At 31.7% G+C, this 22188-nt stretch overlaps 2 protein-coding genes across 3 annotated transcripts; both read left to right on the forward strand.

Annotated features, from left to right (window-relative positions):
• The first annotated feature begins 3629 nt into the window (after positions 1 to 3629).
• LOC115884891 (myosin-2 essential light chain) lies at positions 3630 to 5343 on the forward strand. 2 transcript variants are annotated; one of them, XM_030903606.1, is made up of 6 exons: positions 3630 to 3648; positions 3802 to 3932; positions 4023 to 4050; positions 4560 to 4741; positions 4813 to 4959; positions 5016 to 5343. In XM_030903606.1, the coding sequence occupies exons 2-6, from the start codon at positions 3930 to 3932 to the stop codon at positions 5097 to 5099; spliced, it is 444 nt and encodes a 147-aa protein (XP_030759466.1). In that variant the 5' UTR covers positions 3630 to 3648; positions 3802 to 3929; the 3' UTR covers positions 5100 to 5343. The 2 variants fall into 2 exon arrangements, with proteins under 2 accessions (XP_030759466.1, XP_030759465.1); XM_030903605.1 differs by lacking the exons at positions 3630 to 3648; positions 3802 to 3932; positions 4023 to 4050 and adding an exon at positions 4224 to 4495 and having other exon boundaries at positions 5016 to 5293.
• Positions 5344 to 5655: 312 nt separating this feature from the next.
• LOC115884907 lies at positions 5656 to 17513 on the forward strand. Its single transcript, XM_030903629.1, has 9 exons — positions 5656 to 5749; positions 6015 to 6088; positions 6145 to 6307; positions 6367 to 6611; positions 6713 to 6848; positions 9819 to 10122; positions 12545 to 12706; positions 12930 to 14313; positions 17429 to 17513. Exons 2-9 carry the CDS (start codon positions 6033 to 6035, stop codon positions 17493 to 17495), a joined length of 2517 nt encoding a protein of 838 aa, XP_030759489.1. The 5' UTR covers positions 5656 to 5749; positions 6015 to 6032; the 3' UTR covers positions 17496 to 17513.
• The last annotated feature ends 4675 nt before the right edge of the window (positions 17514 to 22188 follow it).

Raw genomic sequence — 22188 nt, forward strand, 5'->3', positions numbered from 1 at the left:
CGATCGATTACATTTCCCATATAATTATACATAATTATACATACAGGGTTGCAGTTAGTATGGAAACGGTCGATTATTAGGTAAAAATACAGGGTTGTTCACCACATACGACACGGGGTATTGTAGCTAAACGATTAGATTTTTACAAATTGTAAGTTTAGGGTTCGTTGAAGGACTATTAAAGCTACAATTTAAAAATATGTTTACAAGATACAGAGTGTCCCAAATAAGTAAAAAATATTATAGTTGTATTTTTTTAAATTGAACTCCCTGTATATTATTCTATTTTTAGATTCTACGATTAAAATAAAGGTAAATTTGATTAAGGTTTATCACACTCAAACCTTACCGTTTTTGAAATATTTTCGATTTTATGAAATTGCAGTAAAAATTTTAAGGCTTCATTTCTCCAAGGGTATCTAAGTTTTTAATACTAAATATTTATTGAAAATTGCAATAATAAAAATTTTACTACCTCATACATATGTGTCCAAAAATTTATAGTAAATAATTACTAGCTTTAAACGGCAATAACTTGTTCAATTTAAATAGAACACCCTATATATTTTACGTGAATCAGATGCACAATGTAATTGTCAATCAAATTGTATTATACCATTTTTTACCCATCTCTTCAAGTTTTCGTAGAAAATGCATTTTCTTATAATTTAGACCTCATTATCACTATATCCATGGAATATTGACATTTTAGATCATTTTTAAATATGTAACAAATTTTCACAGAGTACAGATACTAATATTGTCGATAGAGTTCGCTTATTTCATTAAAAAATAAAAAAAATGTTTAAATATTTTTTGTTAAAGAGGACCAATTAATATGATCCCAGTATTCAAACTACATTAATTGACTGTTTACGTTGATTAATAATAATTGCTCCAAATACTCAAAAAATTAATTTTATGTGTGTATTAGACAGTGTGGTAAAAAGTAACACCTTATAAATTTTATTTCATCTCTTGACGAATGCTTCCTTATAAGAACAGAGACGTTCATTTTCACAACTTATTATTATATTGATTTCTGAGCCAAATCCACATTTATTTAGAACACTTTATTAATTAAAACAATTTAGAAGTATGTAATTAACTAATTTTTGGTCAGAAATAATGGTGGTATATTTAATTGGTATACTCTTTTACAAAGATTTAAATAGTTTTTTTTTGTATACCAATGGGCTTGCAATATTTACCACCTGTACATTTTGTACAATATGTTGCTTTAAAAAAATCTGAAATGTCAATATTCCATGGGTATAGTGATAAATGAGGTCTAAATTATAAGAAAATGCATTTTCTAGGAAAACTTGAAAAGATAGGTAAAAAATGGTATAATAAAATTTGATAGACAATTAAATTTTGCATATGATTCACGTAAAACATACAGGGTGTTCCATTTAAATTAAACAAGTTATTCCCGTTTAAATCTAGTAATTATTTAATATAAATTTTTGGACACTCTGTATAAGGTAGTAAAATTTGTATTATTGCAACACAATATCTGATCAATAAATAATCTTCAGTAAATATTGAGTATTAAAAACTTTGATACCCTTGGAGAAATCAAGCCTTAAAATTTTTACTGCAATTTCATAAAATTGAAAATATTTCAAAAACGGTAAGGTTTAAGTATGATAAACCTTAATCAAATTTACCTTTATTTCAATCGTAGAATCCAAAAATAGAATAATATACTGGGTATTCCATTTAAAAAAATACAACTTAATATTTTTTACTTATTTTTGGGACACTCTGTATCTTGTAAACATATTTTTATATTGTAGCTCTAATAGTCTTTCAACGAACCCAAAACTTATAATTTGTAAAAATCTCATCGTTTAGCTACAATACTCCGTGTCGTATGTGGTGAACAACCCTGTATACAAAAGTTATACAGGTTGTTTCAAAACAAATGCGAAAAACTTTAGGGGATGATTCCTTGTTCAAAATAAAGGGTAGTTTGCTTTATAAACGTTGGGTCAAAAGTCAACCATTAGGGAGATATCGCGGTACAAAGATGGCGGAAAAATAATGTTTTTATTTTTTATCTTTAAAACGAAAAGAGATAAACTAATGAAATTTTATGGAAGCATTACTGTTATGAAAACACACTTTCAGGTATTTTTTTTACTTTTTTAAAATGAGTGGAAGGGGTTGAAATAAACTACCTCTATCATTCTTGTTAACGAAATTTAAAGAAAAATCTTATCAAACACATGCAAATGCTTTAATTTGGATAGTTTAGTTGGTTTAGAAACTTTTTTACCTCTTGTGTTTTTTTGATAAAACTCACCGATTGGAAATTAAAAAATAAAATGTAAAGCATTACATGTCAGGACAAAAAACATTTTTAGATTAAGAATCTAGTGATAATAACATTAATAACGATAATAATAATCATCTAGATAATAACGTATTGCAGTAGAGTAATGGTCAAATAAAATAATATTAGGAATATCCTAAAAAGTAACAGCGGCCGACTAGATTTTTTCCTAAAAAAATTACAGCAGCCCACTAGATACTTTATCAGAAAATGTTTTTTGTCCTGACATGTAATGCTTTACATTTTATTTTTTAATTTCAAATCGGTGAGTTTTATCAAAAAAATACAAGAGATAAAAAAGTTTCTAAAGAAACTAAACTATCCAAATTAATTTTTTTGCATGTGTTTGATAAGATTTTTCTTTAAATTTCGTTAACAAGAATGATAGGGGTAGTTTATTTCAACCCCTTCCACTCATTTTAAAAAAGTGAAAAAATTACCAGAAAGGTGTTTTCATAACAGTAATGCTTCCATAAAATTTTATTAGTCTATCTCTTTTCGTTTTCAAGATAAAAAATAAAAACATTATTTTTCCGCCATCTTTGTACCGCAATATCTCCCTAATGGTTGACTTTTGACCCAACGTTTATGAAGCAAACTACCCTTTATTTTGAACAAGGAATCACCCCCTGAAGTTTTTCGCATTTGTTTTGAAACACCCTGTATAGGATTTTTAAATATCAATTAACGAGTAATAAATTTAAGTATACAGGGTCCGTCATAAAGTCGTGGCACATCAAAGTTTCATTTTTTTAAATATAACCCCCTGTATATTATTGCAAATGTTTCCTTCAATGCTCAGCAAAAATTGGAATACACACAATGTACCTACCTCAAACCAACCGTTTCCGAGTTATTGACTTCTGAACATAATATACATGCACTTAAACAATTTGATTTAATTAATTTCGATATGTTCAGTTTCATTTAATGATGTCATTCTGATGAAACTGTGATACTTTTGTAATGGGTTTTTTAATACCTATTAGCTACTAGTAAACTTAAGTATACAGGTTTTTTTTTTTATTCTAGGAGCTACAACAGATGCAAGACGCACTATTGCCGGACCCTGTATTATAAAATGGTATTTTAGTGATCTTACAGTCAAATAAAACGATAAAAAACTAAAGAATTTTCATATTTAAATATGTATTTATCTTAATAGGTCACTTATCCTTGTACTAACCAGAGTAACCAGTGGGTGAGGTGGATAAAATTGCTTGAATACAGAAAAAAAACGAAGGTCTATTTATTAACCAGTTCGCATTCCTCAAAAACGCCTCGTTCGCGTATGTCCAACAAAAAAGGTTAAAGTTCAATGTACAAAACACCATTTTTAACGTTCTTATTACTTTATAGACGTTAGAATCTCGTACATTCTGACGTCATCCGGATATCTTGTTCAATCTATCACCCGTTTTTTAGAAAATCCGTTATTAAACAAACTCTCCTATTCGTAGATTCGAATTTCCCGCAACCGTAAATACCTACAGATGCCTACATGATGCCTACAGCCTGACGTCATTTCATTTTACATTTCGTTAACCGTCTCTCTCATCCGTTGTTTTGTTATCAACGTCAAAGCAAAATGGTAAGGATATTTCTTAAAAAACTGCACAATTTTATCAAGAAACTTTGAGAAAACATTCAGGTAATTCTATATTTTTATTGTGTTTTGCAGGCGAACTACACAGAGGATCAGATGGCCGGTAAGTTGAAAAAATCTAGGCTATGTTGCCCCGCCTTACCTTACCTTATCGTTCCATCTCGCTTGAATTTTGATCCTAAAATTTATATTTTTTGGAGACATCCTGACTGTATTTTACGGAAAAAATCTAATTAGTTTGTTAATCACACCGATTCGCACATTATTTAGTTATTTGTTTTTGGCTTTAACTAATTTTAAACGCTTTTTGATTAAGTTAAACTGATCAAGAAAGTGAGAACGCAGTACGTGAATGTTATTCCTTTTAAAGTGAATCATTTTATTTTCTGGTTTATACCAAATAAGGCGCGATTTCTCAATTACCAGGCCGCTTGGGGAGATCGAGACAGATGTTCTCTTGTAAAATACAGTTAGTATTTCACCAATACCCTTATCAAAAATGTATCTGTATGAGCCTCCTTCAAAATTAAGCTTAACAACTGTCGAAGGTGGACTCTATTATACCTTTCTGCATTCCTATGTGACTAATAAGATCTTTACATTATTTTATAGAGTTTCAAGAAGCATTCTACTTATTTGACAACAGAGGTGATGGCAAGATTCACGTGGCTCAAATTGGAGATGCTCTTAGGGCTCTTGGACAAAATCCAACTGAATCAGACGTGAAGAAATACACACATCAATATAAACCTGATGAGAGAGTGTCTTTCGAAGTGTTTTTACCCATCTACCAGGTAATATAAATAGATTTATGATTAATAGTTATCAGAAACCACTTGAGATTGATAAAAATAAACTTTTGTAGCAAATTTCCAAAACAAGGGCAGCAGATACTGCAGAAGATTTCATTGAAGGTCTTCGTCACTTTGATAAGGATGGCAATGGCTTCATCAGTGCTGCAGAACTTCGTCATTTGTTAACAACGCTGGGTGAAAAATTGACTGATGATGAAGTGAGTTGTTTTTTTTAATTAATATAAGTTCATGAACAGTATAACTCTATTTGTAGGTTGGTGAACTTCTTCAAGGACAAGAAGATTCACAAGGTAACGTAAATTATGAAGAATTTGTGAAATTAGTGATGTCAGGCTAAATTTCTCATTTTAAAACCTATATAAAATTATTACAATTATTATCCTTTAAGATCGGCAGGAACCCGCAAGTTATATTTATTTATACTGTAAATTTTATAGTTATATTTTCTTTTTTTAACCTTTTATATTGTGCCTTCATTCCAATTTTATATAAGTTAAAGTAATATATGATGAAGTTCATTGTGAGCATTTACTTATTGTTAGTAATTTTCTTAACAAAATAAAGGTGTTATAAGTTATAAACAGCATAGTTTTATTTTTAAATTTGTTTATGTAATGTAAATACTAAAAAGTTACTTAATTACAGAAGATTATTAATCACAACTGGAAAAAATATTGAAAATAAAAATAATTCAAACTTCAAACGACTAAAAATTCAAATAAAAGATTTGAAAGCTATTGGAGTGAAGTTTAGCACAGAACTTGACTTCTTCTTCTTTTTTTTTCCTTCAGTTTAACGGCCTTTAGCTGCCTGGACTATACGGCCCCATTCTTCTTCTTTTGAGTTTATTAGGTTAAATATTAGAATATAGAAAAGAAGAAGAAATTTTGGCACCTATCAAAAAAATTTAAAATTCAATTTTGAAAATCCTTCATTCAAAAGTTTAATGTTTACAATACGTTCTGGAATTTTTTAACTAAAAAAAAGGTAAGTAAAACAACAAGCACTATTAATGTTCATAAGATTTTATAGATTTGAATAAAATATTTAAAAAGTGCGCAACCTAATCTGCGTTTGTTGTGATTGAACTTTTTTTCCCTTTTTGCTGTTTCTGTTTCAATATTTCACATTAAATTTATTAGTAAAGATGACTCTAACATATTTCAACGATATAAATGTTTATTTTCACATGAGAAATCATTATAAAATGCTGAAAAATGTTAAAAGCGTTGTTGATACTTCTGTTCCTCAGAGCTTGCTGAAATCACCCATGGCCATGCATTACTGGGACAAACGTACAAAAGGAGCTACAAACGAACATTTGAGGTACGTATTTCAGTTTAATATAGCTTTCCTTTGGTTAATTATTATTTTCTTGCTAGAAAAGTGTATAATATTCCTGTTCAAACGCCAAAAAGTAGAGGCGAGGTAAGGAGACACAATTGTCTCAGTTCAGAAACCAAAAGTGAGGGATATCTGAGAGGTCAAGCCTCTAATTCCAGGCCTATTACGAGACGAAATCCTACTGTAACTCCCAACGAAACAGTAAAAACTCAGGTTCCATTAAGAAAATTATGTAAATTTTATTTTCTGATTATTTTTAGTTACCTACTAGATCATTCTCGGCAGGTTCTTCAAGAAGAAATGAGAAAATGTTTAGGATAAGACATAAAAAGCGTGTTTCGTTATCTAGCACGAAAAGTAATGATACGGAAATTGAAAATATTACAGAAAAACAAGAAGAACTTGACTGTAGCGAAAAGGAGGTTCATCAGAAAGTTCACAATCCAAAAATGGACGATAAAAAAGACGTAGAAGCAATATCTAGCAGAAGTTTTTTGAAAACCAGGTATATTTTGATTTTTTTTTTAATAAAAAGAGAATATAAAGTGTTTAGGAAAAATAAATTTAATAATAATGTAATGTAATTGTTTTGGATATCTATTTCAGTACCGAAGATCACCAGTACTTACTGTTTCTCCTCAGAATCACTGAGGATATTATAGTAAACGATTTTTACTCAAACAACGATATCAAGCAAGTATTCAGACTCCATATAGAGGCCAATAAACAAAGATTAGACCTGGTACGTATAAATAACTAAAACTACACAGGGTATTTCATAGTTCAATACAAATATTTTTTTTGGAATTTTGGTTCAAAATCGAGTAAAAAATAAAACAAATAATTTTCTTCTGTGCATAATATTGAGAATTATGAAAAATACTTTATTATAGACACATACAAAAGACTAACTATACCGGGTGCGTCTCAAAAGTGGCTCACCCCCTATAACTTTTTTATTTTTTCAGATAAAAAAAACGAGATTTGGTATGTTAGTATATGACATAAATTAGGATTGATTGACGTATTCAATTGTTTTTGGTCACTTCCTGTTTCACCGGAAATTACTACAACTTTTCATTTTTAAATAGCACCCTAGGTATTTTTTTACTTTATTCGATAGAAAACGACATTGAATTCTGAATAGAATGACATATCATATGTCAACTTCTGACATTTTCGCTGTAAAAAAAATCGTATTTTAAATTTCAATCTTATAAACATTAATTTTTAATCAAGGACCCTTGGAAAAATAGATTTGATCGTCTTATCGTTTTTAGTGTTTAGTGTTTTGTCCTGGTCAGTTAAAAGATGCCAAATCGTATTTTTAATATCTCAAATTTTTCAAATGGAACGAGGGTGGCTCGTTAGCATATTTGGAAAAAGCATTTTTTTACAAATAATTTGACACCACACACTTGGTATTTCGAGTCAAATTTTTGTTATCAACCGCATGTTGTAATTTCAAATTAACCATATTCGAAAATGTCAAAAGGTTGACATATGATATGTCATTCTATTCAGAATATTATTTTCAATCGAATAAAGTAGAAATAATTAAAAATTAAAAATTAACATTTAAAAATCAAAAGTTGTAGTCATTTCCGGTGAAACAGGAAGCGACCGAAAACAATTGAATACGTCAATCAATCCTAATTTATGTCATATACTAACATACCAAGTCTCGTTTTTTTAACTGAAAAAATATAAAAGTGTACATTGATTTATTTTGACCCAATATATACAAGCAAACTATAAACAAAACGTTAGTGTATGACGATTTGATTTGACAACAGTCGTAATATAATCCTTTTCTCTAGTTTCAAGCTCTTCATAAAAATCACCCCCACACACGTTTCATTAAAAAACTTTTTTCTTAAATAATTGACAACCTAGCATTTTGTTTACATCTAGTTTGTGTATCTTGGCTACCTTCGTTTTGTACCGGATGGCCAACTAAGAATGGACGCCGGCTGTATCTCAGAAACTAATTATCGTATAACTTTGGGAAAAAAATTCTAATAAGTAAATCGACTAACAGAAATCGCTGGAAATTATTTTCAAGTTCGAAAAATGTCCGCTAGAGGGCGTTTCTCTGATAGCCAATCAGAAAACAGGGTTTTTCTCAAAAATATGCAGGTGAACAGGTATTTTAAATATTACTATTGTAATCATCAAGAAATTTGTAATTTTTTTGATATAGAGTATTTTGCTCTATCTCATAAAATAAAGTGGTGGGGGAAGTTTAAATTTGCTTTTATTAAAATAAGGATAACTCTGTGGTTTGGGTTACCCGATTTAAACAAACTAGGGCTCGTTTAAAAGAGCTTTTCTTCCTTAATGATTTCCAGTATAAATTTTGTTTCCATAATTTTTCTCATGGTAGCTAGAGGGCGCTGTTTGACATCATAACAGATATTGCACTTTTGCATACAAAAATTAAATAGGAGGCTATATTTCTATTTGCACCCTTAAATAATAGAGCACAAAATTTCCAAAATATTAGCGCAAACCGCAACTTTCTATCTTCTTTCTAACCGGAGATATTAAGAGAACAAATCATGTTAGGCTTCCGCTTAGGATTATAATAGTCTAAAAATTATAGTAGTAGGCTAGAAAACAAAACTTGGTTACGTCAATATATCAAAACATCAAAACATATATTTAAATTTCATTTTAATACCATTTAATTGTTATTTATCCATGTTCGTTCTTGATTCGACTCCATAAATTAAAACCCAGGCATATTGAATCCGATGACCTAGCTGGCCATGGAAATATGCCGCTCCAGCGTCTCTATCTATTAAAGTAAGTGGTATCCAAGAAGCCCCACACATTCATAGCAAAATGAGCGGCACAACTGCACCAACTGCATTCATGCTGTTATTGCTATATATGCTGATATGATGGATCCCCTAACAAAATTGGAAATTTATTTCTTAGAAATTATGGACAGTTCATTTCATTCAGACAATTAAAAAGGTCCAATCATTCGCTATCCTAGAATTCCTGCGTAAACATTTACGGACCAACGGTCTTGGTGCCGAACTACTTGCACCATTATGTGGACCAGTAGTGCATATTGTTAAGATTCGCACCTTCGGCTTCGGTGCTATATGAAAGGTGATCCAAACGACAAAAATGTTATAATATAATAATAAATTACAAATAACACAAAAAACAGGTAAAACACGAAAACAGTGAAATCAAGGACTAAGTTGGATTAATAACTAATAGCCTGTAATGACCGTACATGAAATAAACCCCTAGTTTTCGGCCATACAAAATTCGGCCGTTTTCTGTTAAAAGCAATATGGCGGCACAAAATTCCTAGAAATTTTAATAAAATTATTGATTGTCCGACTTTCGGACATTTTAATCTGAGAACTACCTACGTATAATTAACCAAGAAATTGGTAAAAATTATATGGATGGATGATTACGTTTAAATTTTTTATGACGTCAATTTTTTAAGATAACGCCCGAAATTCGCATGCATGAAAACTGAACTTAAACGTTTTGATATTTTGACATAACTAAAAAAATTAAACTTTCCCCAAAGTTGTACGATAAGCAGTTTCTGAGATACAGCCGGCGTCCATTCTTAGTTGGCTACCCGGTACAGTAAAGTTTCTCTATTTACATTATTTATCTGAGCCTTTTACACTTGAATATTTATCACTCTCAACTGATATATTTCTCTGGCCTTCAGCAAAAAATGCGCTTTCATATCTCCAACCTGTGCAAAGAGCTGAACTTAACTTGTCCAGAATATGAGCTACCCCCGAAAACCGAAGCCGATTTAAACACAAGCAAACCTCACGCGCTTTACTTAAACAACCAAGCGTTTAGGAACTGCGACGAATGTTCGATGTTGAGAAGTTCTTCGCTTCACAAAATCCACTCCTTGGGAAACCAATTTATGGGAGGAGATGGGCCTTTACAAGAAAATGACGCAGAAAATAATATTGCTGTCAGTCCTAGTCTGTTGAAAGTGCTCGAAAAATTAAGCTTGAGTAAGTAAATTTAATGATATAATTCTATTCTTTGAATGACTAAAAAAGGAGTGAAATATTACTTTGACAACGTGATTTTGGTCATTTTTATGATTGCATTCAGCGTTCTTTGATATTTCCAATGGGCTCTTTCACTATATTTTGGAATTAGCATAATTGAATAAAGCAATTAATTCTAGAATGTTCTGCTATCTCACTTTTGAAAAATTTGAAGTCGTTCTTAAGAAAATAAATAAAAACAAAAAAGCCCAGAATAAAAATCCGCACTTATTTTTAATACGTCACACCTGGCATGTTGAAAAGCGGCAACACGGCAGCGGCCGGGCCACCATGCTGACCCACCACCACCTCCACACAAGGCCATTCAACCTTTTCCAATATGGCGGAGATAGAAGTGCTTATTATACAAATGTCGGGTTAGATTACGTAATATTTCACTAATTTTTTAATATACAGGAAGTCTAAAGTTCTCCACATAAGTATGGAATGTTTTGTATTATTACTTTTACGAAAACATCAGTTAGTTACTTTTTATAAAACGGTCTGCTTTCTCAGAAAATAGGTAGTGTTAAAATATTCAAACTTGAGGTAGCATATATAGGGTGTTCAAAATCATCGGAAAAAGAAATAACCAGAAATGTATGACAGAAAATAGCAATATAAACTAAATATTCAATTGCAAACACTTACCTACCATAGTTTAGAATTTACTGAACGTTTGATAAATATATACTATTATGGACAGTATAGGAAGTTACTTGTCTTAGTAAAAGCCTTGGTAAATGCTCTTGGAATTATAAACTACACTGGCTTGGGTCAAAAAATTTGGAATATTTTTTCTATGTTTTGCAGCATTACACAAATGGGAATAAATTTAAACTATAATAGGTAAGGATAAATAAAAAATTTAATATGTGTTTCAAGATTTTATATAGAAAAAAAACTAATTACCTTTTTGGGGGTTCGTAAGTAAAACTTACGCTTAGCTTAGTTTTCTTTGCTCTTTCTCTTTACATAGGGCATTGTCTTTGTGGTAAAGACGTCATTACTTTTTTTTGCATAGTTCTTCAATAAAATATTGGATATTCTCTTGATATTCTGAACAAGATGGATTTAATAATAAATTCTGACGTATGTGAGGGGCAATTGTGACCTAAAAAAAGACTTACATCCAGGCCATTTATATTTTCAAATGTCAATGTTGTCAATATCTTTCTGTAATCTTTTTGATGTAAAAAGCTTGATTCTTCTTCCAATATTTTACTTATAGTGAGGTAAGTGTAAGCAGTAGCCATAACTACATCCTCACTAGGGTAACAGAGGCTTTGGGGCCTTTGGCCTTTTTGAGGCATATTTAATGCACTTCTTACCCGAGAATTACTAGAGTGAAATTATCTCTTTTAATAGCTGTCAACCATTTTTTACGAAGCTTGTCATTTTTGGGGAATATAAAAGCAGAAACCTTGGGACCCCCTCTATAATTCCCATGATAATTTGGAACAGAGCATGTAAAGGCATGCTACAATACAATGTTAATACCAACCCTTTAATACCTATCTTTTGATTATTGTAAGTAACCATTATAAAGTACTATGCAGACTGGCGGCGAAGGCTTTTTACTCATTTAGGTGTAATCTCTTGATAAATACTTCTTCTTCTCTTAAAATAATTAATAATAGAGGAGTACGACAAGCACAAAAGTTTGAAGTTCCCTATGTGGAATGTCTGGTTTGGATTTTTATTACACTGTTATTTTATCACAATTTTCTGATCACACCATACACTGAACACTAAGAACTAAACAAACGTGTTGCAGAAGCACAACAAACTAGAGATAATTAATTATTTCTGGTACGCAATCGGAACGAGAAACCACTACCGGATTTTCAGGTTAAAGGTAAACAATTTAATAATACGCTGCCTTCGCCGCCATATTTGCCTTGCCCCTATCATGTTGATTGGCCTTGAGTTGAGGTGGTGCTGGTCAAATCAAATCGCAATGTTGCCAGTTGTTGGCTGGCGCACGAGCACGGTTCTGCAATGTGATTGGGCGTATTTTTCATACGTCATCAATTGGCGCTTTAAAATTATTTCAAATTAAAGCAATTTTGAGGGCCTATAAAAAAATTATTCAATATCATGGAACTATTTTTTTTTGGATAAATTACTGAAAATAGACTTCTATTTCAGATTTTGTCCTTGAATTGGACATTTTATTTTTTGTGAAAGAGCCCATTTTAGTAGCTGAATTTTGAAGAACATTATTATGTGGGATTTCCCTTCAAAAAGAATGATAAATTTTTGAATTTAGAATTTCGAGAGAACTTTAAACTATACTGTTGTTGATATACTCCTTCCTTAGTCTTTTTACTCAATTATTCTAACAAAATTGTAATTTAAATGTAATTATCATGATATTTAGGTAGGGTGAGTGAATGTACTGAACCCGTACCTTCGACTAGTACTGTAGATTCGCCTCACACGAAAGACGAATCGAAGAACTGTCGAGATTTTGAAATAACACCGTTACTAGATTTCGATGCGTTTGTGGAAAAGTTAAATTCTAACGAGGTGATTGCAGAAAGTACGTATTGGCTTATTATAATACTACCAGGGTGATTTGAGAAGTTTTCTATTATTTTTTTCTCTATTTTATTTGTTATTATTTTTTCTTTACAAAGTACTTTATACCTTAATTTGACCTTCTTCGTATTTTTCATGGTTTCCAAGATCCCAGTATTCACCATCAAATTTGGGACTCCCTATTCAAACTAATTGGAAAGTTTCATACTTATTTGATATTTCAGATTTAGAGATTGAAAATGTTTCAAGCACCCATTTTCCAAAACTAGAAACTCCATCTAGAGAAAGTAACGTCACAATAACCCAGGAAAACCAAACGGCTCCATCAAAGGACAGCAACATTACAATTATTCCAGAAAACGGAACAGAATTTTTGGAAAACTTAAGTAACATAACATCCACACCAAAACTGGAAACCTCCAAAACTGTTGTGGTTGAATTCAAACCAGTGGAAGACGAAATCATAGAATTACCTGAAGAACCCAAACCACCAATTGCAAAAACAATTTCAAATTCAACACAAAAAGAAATCTGTGATACGGGAAGGACTAGTTCAAATAAACCAGAATCTGTGGTTTCAGTGACTGTACAAAGTATCGAAAGTCACACTTCAAAAAAAGATAGTGCCATCATCATAGAAAAAAATGATAAAAAGCCTGAAAATGATGATATTAACGATGAGCACTCTGTAAACTGTTTATATTTAAACGTAAACTTATGCAAAGACTCAGAAAAAGAAATACTTTTATCTGGGCGCTCTTCCAATGTTCCTGATCAAAATTCTTCATTAAAAAGCATTTCTCTAAGTCCGTCCTTAGTACAATGTCCGACTTTACCAGAAATACCAACGGAGTCAAACCAAGAAGAAACATCTATACAGATAATTCTGAAAGGTAATTTCAAAGATGAAGATTTTGTTATGATAAAAGGCCCAGTATATATTCTGAAAGCTCTGCTTGATACACAGCCACCTTTGGTTATTTTTAATAAAGGAAGTAATGAAAACACACAGAGAAGAAGTAGTGTTCAGTCAGAGGCTAGTAACGCTAGTCACAGGACTTTTACCATGGACTCCAGCCACCACGAAGGAGTTCCTGTCATTGATCCTATAGGTGACGCTGGATTTGCGTTTGACTTTAACCTACACTCACTAGATGACGAAAATTCGATCGAGAATATTCTAGAACTCACTAGAAGGACTTACAGACAATTTATCGACTCGAAATTGTTGAATTCTGACTACGACCTCACTCCACAAAAAGACGATAACGACAATAAGTACCATCACTTGCTCGTCGATGCCAGTTCGAGTGTTTCTGGTGTGAACTTGGCCGAAAATTTGTTGTTGTCTAACGATTATTTGGTGAAAAATAACAGCAAAACCTCGTCGGTGCAGGTTAATGAGGAATCGGCTAAAAATATAGAGAATTATGCTAGACCTGAGCCCAAGCAAGTGAAAATACGTGAGAGTAACTACGTGAATAGGTTTGGGGCGTTGTCAAATCAGAATGTTCCTAACGTTATAAGAAATGATAAATTTATTTTGAACGTTCCTCAAGTTAAGACTATCGAAACTGTTGACGTAGCTTCACAGGATTCTTCTTTGGTGTAAGTAACAAAAATATACCGGGCGTTTCAAATGCGACTCTCATCATTAGGGTCTCGGAAAAGGTAAAAAATGGCGGCTCAAATTGGGGCCAAGTTGCGTGTCAATGAGCCCAATAATAATCCGTTAAGTGTTTAAATTTATCTGTGTCGTTTCCGGAAATATGGCGGAAAAACCGGAATATATTACTCAAAGACGCTTTTTTGGTTTCATCCTTTTTTCTAATAAGGGCCTGTCTTGTGTCGGAAACAGCCACCTGTAAGACCAACTGTGTCGTCCCATTTCTTGGGACACCCTGTTCCCAATATTCCGTGGACATAGAACTACTTCATGGTACAAAGAAAACAAGGTATAATCGATAGCGGCTCCAATTTCGTTAAGTTTGCGCATACCACCTGTGACGTCATGCGTCATACAAGAAAATATCCATATTGTTCAATTGCCACTAATAAAAAAAGACCTAAAATACGGAAGAATTAGGACATAACTCCAAAAGTTATGTCAAATCGTCGAGAAAAATTATTTTCTCATTTATTGTGTCATCTGTATGACAATTTGAAATTGGCGCGCGGAGTTTGCCAACCAATGGTGCCGTTTATCACCAGTGACGTAGTGACCAACCTGCGCAATATCATACCTTGTATTCTTTGTATCATGGAACTACTTACTACGTATTTTTGGAATCAACATAAGTTCATTGGACACAATTTACCTCTATACGAAAGTACTTCATTTGTCTGTTAGAGGGCATCAAACTTTTTAAAAGTAAATACATTTTTTCAGATACCTTAAGAACCGTTATTCCGATTTTAATGAGATTTTTGGTGTCTATACCAAGGGCTGGCAAAGGTTAGTCTTGGGTCGAGATTTCCTTATGTATAAGAAGAGTATGCGTTTATAATGTACTGAACAAAGAGAGAACAGCAAACACGTTGCCAAACGTATGAAATGAATCGAGAAACAATGCACATTGAGAGACGTGGAAGGGGATATAGCAGATTTGTCGTAGTGACCGGTCGACCCAAGCTTTGTTCGGGTTCTTGTTATTACCGATTCTGAACCGTCCTAGAACTCTGCAGCGCATGCGCAAATGAAATAATGTCTTCATATTTCCTTCTGCGCATACGCATCACAGTTCTAGGACGGTTCAGAATGTGTAATAAGAGAAACGATTTACTTCCACACATGTAAATACCGATCCAAGAGTAACAGTTGCCAGCACGGTATATTTTGCTAAGTGCGTTAACATTTGACTTTTACAAAAATCAAGAAAAAGTACGGGAAAGGTGAAAACTACCCCTACCACTACATATATTAATTTTAGTATAAATATTTTCCGCCATATTTATGGAAACGATGAATGAACAGATAGGTTCAACTATTTTAACGGGTAATCCTTGTACTTATTGACATGTAAGTTTGTTGAGCCACTCTGTATTTACTACTGTTTCTGAGATCCCAATGGTAATAAGTCGAGTCGAATTTATATAACACCAATAACTTTTACAGCGCTTTCAGATGGAGCGGAGCGTCCGCGAGTTCCATGAGTTTAAATGAACAATTTCACATGGATCGCGTATGCTCCGTCCGGATGATTTCGTCTGGTGGCTATCTTGAAAAAACAAGCAGCGCAAAAACAGCGCGGACGCTCCGCTCCATCTGAAAGCGCTGTTACACGACCGTATTATCTAAAGCCATATACACGAATACACGTAACGTTTTACCTGTTAGGTAAGACGGATTAAAAACTAGCGTATACACTAGAAGATTTGTATTATGTATACAATATTTTATTTATGACCTAAATTTCATTCGTAAGCACTCAAAGCTAATTGTAAAAATAGTATCGTTTGGTAATCATTAAATATCTCTAAAATTTTGTAAAATTACATTATTTTGTGAAACTATGCAAAAATATTACTTTGAAAAGTCGCTTATTAAGTATGCTGTAATAATATATCCATATTATTTTTGGTAAATTTACTTATTTTTTTTTTTCAGTGTAGGCAAAACGGTCGTTTTGATAAAAAAAACCGAATGATTCATTCCGTTCTCTAGATCAATCTTCCGTCTTAATTCAGTTTATGTAAAACGGACCGTTTTTTCGTCTACACAAAAGGTTTTACTTGTTACGTTTTGACTGAACAGCTAAAACATTATGTGTAGACGGAGCTTAACGCTTTTTCGCAAATTCTTATAAAAGTCCGGACACACAAATCCGTGCCGAGGCATAACCGTGTGTCTACCATCGTCCGAAAAAACAACATAAACGTGGCACATCATCGAGACGAGGCATATACCAGACGGAATTAATTTTAGTTTGCCAAACGTACAATTTTTCCTCCCACACAGACAGGTAAAAATATCATATTTCGCTGTAAAAAAATTTCCTACATAAAAGTAAATATTTAAAACAGACCAGCAATTTTTGATACCCCTGTATACATTAAACAATGCAATTAAATTTTTTAGTAAAGTTTATTTCTCTGGCTTACAAATCAGCACAAGAATTAATTCAATGTACAGGGTGTTAATAATCTATTCTATTGTAGCATGCATTTTCAAATATTTTTAAATATCTTAAAAACCAAAGATTTTAAACATATTTAACCCTTATAATAAATATATTTTTTTGGGCCCAAGAATCCAAAAATGAAATAAAATACAGGGTGTTCCATAAGAAAAAATACAACTTTGGTATGGATCTTAGTTCTGAAACACCCTGTACATTTCAAAATAATTTTAAATTGTGCACATTGCCTTCCGAAAAAAATATTTCGTTTCTATATCTTTTCGTTTTCGTATAATCAACCGAGGCGAATGAGGTGCGCCACCCTGTATATATTAAAAATATATACAGGTATTAATTGAAATTTTTAGAGTGCGAACAAACACGAGAGGCGCTTTATTATTTACTTTCATTTCTTAACATGACAGGGGGATGTTTTGTGGTTGTTCGAGGAATTTCGTACGTTTGAAAACCTTGGGACTAAGCAATCCTGTCTCAACTTTTTGTTCTCCAAGTGACGGCCGATGCGACATACGGATGTGCCCCGGCACGGACGCGGAGCGGACATGTGTGTCTGTACCTTTATGGATCATTTTTCAATATTTTAGGTCTGAAGGAGAAACAGCTATCAACTACCAAGCCGTGTTAGATCAATTAAATAAATATTGTAAATAAAACTATAGTCATATTAAAAACAATTCGTTTATTTCACTACCATTAACAAAGAAAAAACATGTTTTTACAAAGGGACAAAAACAAGCATTTCAATTAAACATACAGGTTTCAGGATACAAAAACAAATATAATTAAAATTATATACAATAACATCAATTGTAAAATTATTACAAATTGATTGGAATTTTTTTCTTTAAAATAATAACAATTTCACTTAAAACTAATCAACAATATAACTTTTTTTCAAATTTATTTACCACAACCAATGGAAGTTTTTTCTGGAGACTAATAAGTGGAATAGTTGCGTGTGGACGTGCACTAAAGTTACATTTGTTTTTTAACAGTTTCGCGCATTGATTACTATGTGCCAAGAATATTTTTTTAGTACATGATGTCTAGAGATCGACCTCGCCAAAATTATCATCGACTGCCATTCCCCAGCCGTCTATAACGCCATTTTTTTTATCATACGGTATCTACCAATGCTATTTTAGTAAATATAAAAACAAAGAACCATTTTATATAGCATTTTCAAGGATATTAAAAAACCTTATAATTTCCATTTCTTACGGTCATATAAATGTTAAAATATAAAAACAAAAAACATTTAATATGACCTTTACATAATGTGACACTTTCGAAAAATCGAGACGGTAATTTTTATAATTATCTTAATACAAAACTGGTAATTTTCATTTGTTCATTAAATCACATATGTTATTTCTACGTCCTACAGTATAAACCTGAGATATATTAGAGAGCTTTAAGTTTTTTTAAAAACACCGTTTTTTTAAAACGTCACAAAAGTATTAATTTTAGGGACGTGATTGATAATCAATTTTAACGCCCTGATGACCGCGACCAAAATGTCTAATTCAACGAGTGTAACCATAATTTTTCAATGTATAATTATTACTTTTAAATCTTTTTATACTATTTAGAACGTTTGAAATTGTTTAAAAAATTATTTGTAACGTTTAAAAAAATAGCATGTTCTAGTCAAAGTAAAAATGACTTTTTGTGCCTAGCCTGTAATGTCAAACGTATAGCATCGCCACAAAAAGTGTCACTTTTACTCCTAATAAAAGAATATACCAAATGACCGAAAAAAAACGACGTCCGGTTGGCTTAGAAATGAACATGGATGACATTTCCCATATAATTTTAAATATAAAATGACAGCGATCTTCATTTCATAGCAATCGTTGACGCCGTTTTTTTTCGATCACTATTATACTAATTAATATATTGATAAAAATATTCTAATGCACTTTCCACAAGCAACACACCATATATATTTGATTTAATTATATTTAATTAATTTTCTATGTACAAAATCTACGTACTTTCACATTTTATATACCTCTAACAATGCTGCAAATGGCAATTTATTATATAATACATATTTTTTTTCACTCTTGACTAGTTTCTCTTACAAATCATACCGTCGTCGATCAAACCAGTACAAATCGTTTAATTTTTCCAGATTATTTTTCATAAATAATAACTAAAATTACAGGTAAATTCCACCGCTAACTTGCATTGTTTTTCGAAAAAATTTAACAATCTGCACCAGTCGAACTCCTTTGAAAATGTCCACTCTATCGATATTTGAGGCAGCTAAGGCCTAATAAGCAATAAGAAGAGAAGGTCACGAATTAAAATAGTCTAGAAAATAAGCCTTGTTCTCATAACTACGTTATAAGGATTTCCTGCAAGGAGTTTTTAATTATTGTAGTAGTGTTTTTGAAATACTGTTCTATATTAGGTTATTTCTTTATTAGTTTTTTACTTGCTGTTTCTTTTTTAACATTTCTATATTTAATAGTGCAATGTAATGTAAATTTGATGCAGATTTTACTGCCTTAAATAAAAGATTTTGAAAAACTCAGAGTGTAAACGGTCTCTTTGATATATCTTTTACTATGCTCTTTGGAACAGCATGCGGGTCTGGCTGCCGATACCCGTTGCGTTCACTACTGCGCATCGGAAGAAGACCCTATATTTTTTATTAATTTAATCCTATAAATTCCAGTATTGAATATAAACCGAACATGTCTCCACAGCGCAGTGCGTAGAGTTTCCGACCACGAACCAATGATTCGTATCCGGGTCAGGTCAAAAACTCTACGCACTGCGCTATGGAGACATGTTCGATTTATATTTAATACTAGTATTTAAAAGACCAAATAAAAATATAGGATCTTCTTTCAATGCGCAGTAGGGGACGCAACGTTTACCAGCAGCCAGACGGGCCGCATGCTGTTCTAGAGAGCATAGTAAAAGATATATCAAAGAGCCAGACGTCTTAAAATACTTGTTTTTCCGACTTTGCTAGCTCTAGTACTATAATGTAATAATTGCCTATCCCGTTAAATGCTCATAAGTGAAGTCGGAATTTTTAGGCTCTTGTTTGACCTCATTCCAAATAATTTATTCCTTAATAAAATTCAATAAATTTAAAAACTTATCTCTCATTGGTTCTGAACTGATATAACGTAGTTATAAGAACAGGACTTGAGATAAGTAGGGTTGTTTTTTCATTTAATTAACAATACTTAAAAATCCTGTAACAATATAATGAATAATGCACAGGGTAAACTGGCGGAAGACAATAAAAACAATCACTGTTATTATCTAGAACTTAAAATATATAAGGAAAACGTTTTTTAGTCATTTAATGAAATAGTGGGAATGCCTTAAATTATATATTTATTTGTTATCTTGCATATTTATTTTATATTTGTTTGTATTATTAGCGAGAAGATTGCATTATGGGTAGTAAACTTTCCAGTAAACTTAAAAAGCGTATTAGGATAATCTCATTTTAGTAATTCTCCAGCCCTGTTTGCACAAAAGAAGTATTTTTATGTATATTAGCATAAACATTTGTTAAACGACTTATATCATTGTTGCTAAAACTGTGGTTGTATTTCTAAAATTAAATTGATCATAACAGAATAATACACGACACTCATTTTCTTAACTACTGGTAATTTTAAATCCAAGAACTGTACAAGTATGGGCAATTTAAGAATAAAATAGTTTTATAATGTATATAGAAAAGATAGATATATTATTAAAACAAGAATTATATAAGAAAAATTGAATTTTACATAACAGAATAATGTATGAGACACATTTTCTTTTTTCTTTTTTCATTGGTAGCAATACATAAAGTTATATAAAGTATAAAATATAGGGTGGTCCGAACTGTATTCCGGAAACTTCGGCAGCATATTCTGCAGATAAAAATAAGTAAAAAAGTTCGTATAAATGTATGTCCTAAAATGCTTAGCTTCGAAGATACATGGTGTAGAAGTTTTATTTTTATTTCGATTTTTTTCCCAAATAATTTCTGAAGTAACGTCAATATTTAGATGAAAATTGGTGTCTGGGAGTTTTTTGACATAAGAAATTTGATTTTGAGGTCAGTATGACTCCTGTTTGTAGGGGGCATCACCTACATGTGTTTTAACTGTTTTGCAGAGTAATAACTTTTCGTTCGTACTTGTATAAATTCGAAATATAACTGATACTTCTACAAAACATGTATCTCCGAAACTCAGCATTTTAGGGCATACATTTATACAAACTTTTTTACTTATTTTTATCTGCAGAATATGCTGCCGAAGTTTCTGGAATACAGTTCGGCCCACCGTGTATAATCCATGTATCTTCTAAACTTATTTTAAAATATCAGACTTGTATTAGTTTGACAGAAATTTCTAATATTTTTTTTATATTTGCGTACATACTATTAAATTTATTTCAGACTTTCTCTTCATTTAATTATTTATTTTTTTTAACTCATTTAAATTTTATTTAGACTTCATTTAATAATAATTTTTCAAATATCTAGTAATTTTAATAGAGAATTTTTTAATATAAACTCGCCGGCAAAAAAAACCGACCACCAAAAATTAGACCCAATTTCAAAGTTGGATTTCTCGTGAACCACTCATTAGATTTTGATATTTTTTTTTTAAATTGTAAATTAATTCCTTCTTAACGGATGCTACGTCAGCAATTTTTATTCCGAATTTATTTTGAGCATATACAGGGCACAACAATAAGACGATGTTTTTTGCCCGAACTTTGTAACACCCTGTAGGGTGCAGCAGAGGTAGTAGCTATTGCTAAATTACATCACATTGTAGCTTCATCTTTTGTGAGCATTTCGTTTTTTTAATCGCCACATTATCTCTTTTTGTATTGGAGATATGCTGTTTTAAAACGAACGTCTCGGAAAAATTTATGTGTAAATAATCAAGGCGACATAGGCGAAAACGGATTTATGAGTATTTGCAATATGACCACAACGACTGTCAAATTAAAAAATGCCATTATCTGTAACGGATGTTGCTTGTATTGTGGCTTTAATTGAGAGTGGGCGAAGTCAACGTTATGTCTCCAATACCCTGGGTACTGGGTATATTTTGAACAACAGTCCAGGATGCCTGGAATCGGTCGGCGAGTGGACACTAGATATTAGTCCCTTAAAATTTCTTTACCATTCTTTTTAATTTTCATGTTTTAGTTAGTTTTCAAATTAAACTTGCCTACGTTCTGATGTTTGATTTGTTTTTAAAGCTTTTTTCGATGCGTTCGTTTAAAGCAGCGTATCACCAATACAAACAGAGATAATGTCGTGATTAAAAAAACAAAATGCTCACAAAGATGAGGCTTCAAT

The sequence above is a fragment of the Sitophilus oryzae genome, unplaced genomic scaffold (genome assembly GCF_002938485.1).
Source record: "Sitophilus oryzae breed Bouriz unplaced genomic scaffold, Soryzae_2.0 scaffold_358_pilon_pilon, whole genome shotgun sequence".
Taxonomy (NCBI): Eukaryota; Metazoa; Arthropoda; class Insecta; order Coleoptera; family Curculionidae; genus Sitophilus; species Sitophilus oryzae.

Bases quoted from the DNA above. Each gene is read 5' to 3' on its own strand.
- LOC115884907 (XM_030903629.1), top strand. From the start codon at position 6,033: ATGGCCATGCATTACTGGGACAAACGTACAAAAGGAGCTACAAACGAA. The intron at 6,089-6,144 runs GTACGTATTTCA...TTTTCTTGCTAG, and splicing joins GCTACAAACGAACATTTGAG to AAAAGTGTATAATATTCCTG. The intron at 14,314-17,428 runs GTAAGTAACAAA...TCAATATTTTAG, and splicing joins TCACAGGATTCTTCTTTGGT to GTCTGAAGGAGAAACAGCTA.
- LOC115884891 (XM_030903605.1), top strand. From the start codon at position 4,447: ATGTATCTGTATGAGCCTCCTTCAAAATTAAGCTTAACAACTGTCGAA. The intron at 4,496-4,559 runs GTGGACTCTATT...ATTATTTTATAG, and splicing joins AAGCTTAACAACTGTCGAAG to AGTTTCAAGAAGCATTCTAC. The intron at 4,960-5,015 runs GTGAGTTGTTTT...CTCTATTTGTAG, and splicing joins AAAAATTGACTGATGATGAA to GTTGGTGAACTTCTTCAAGG.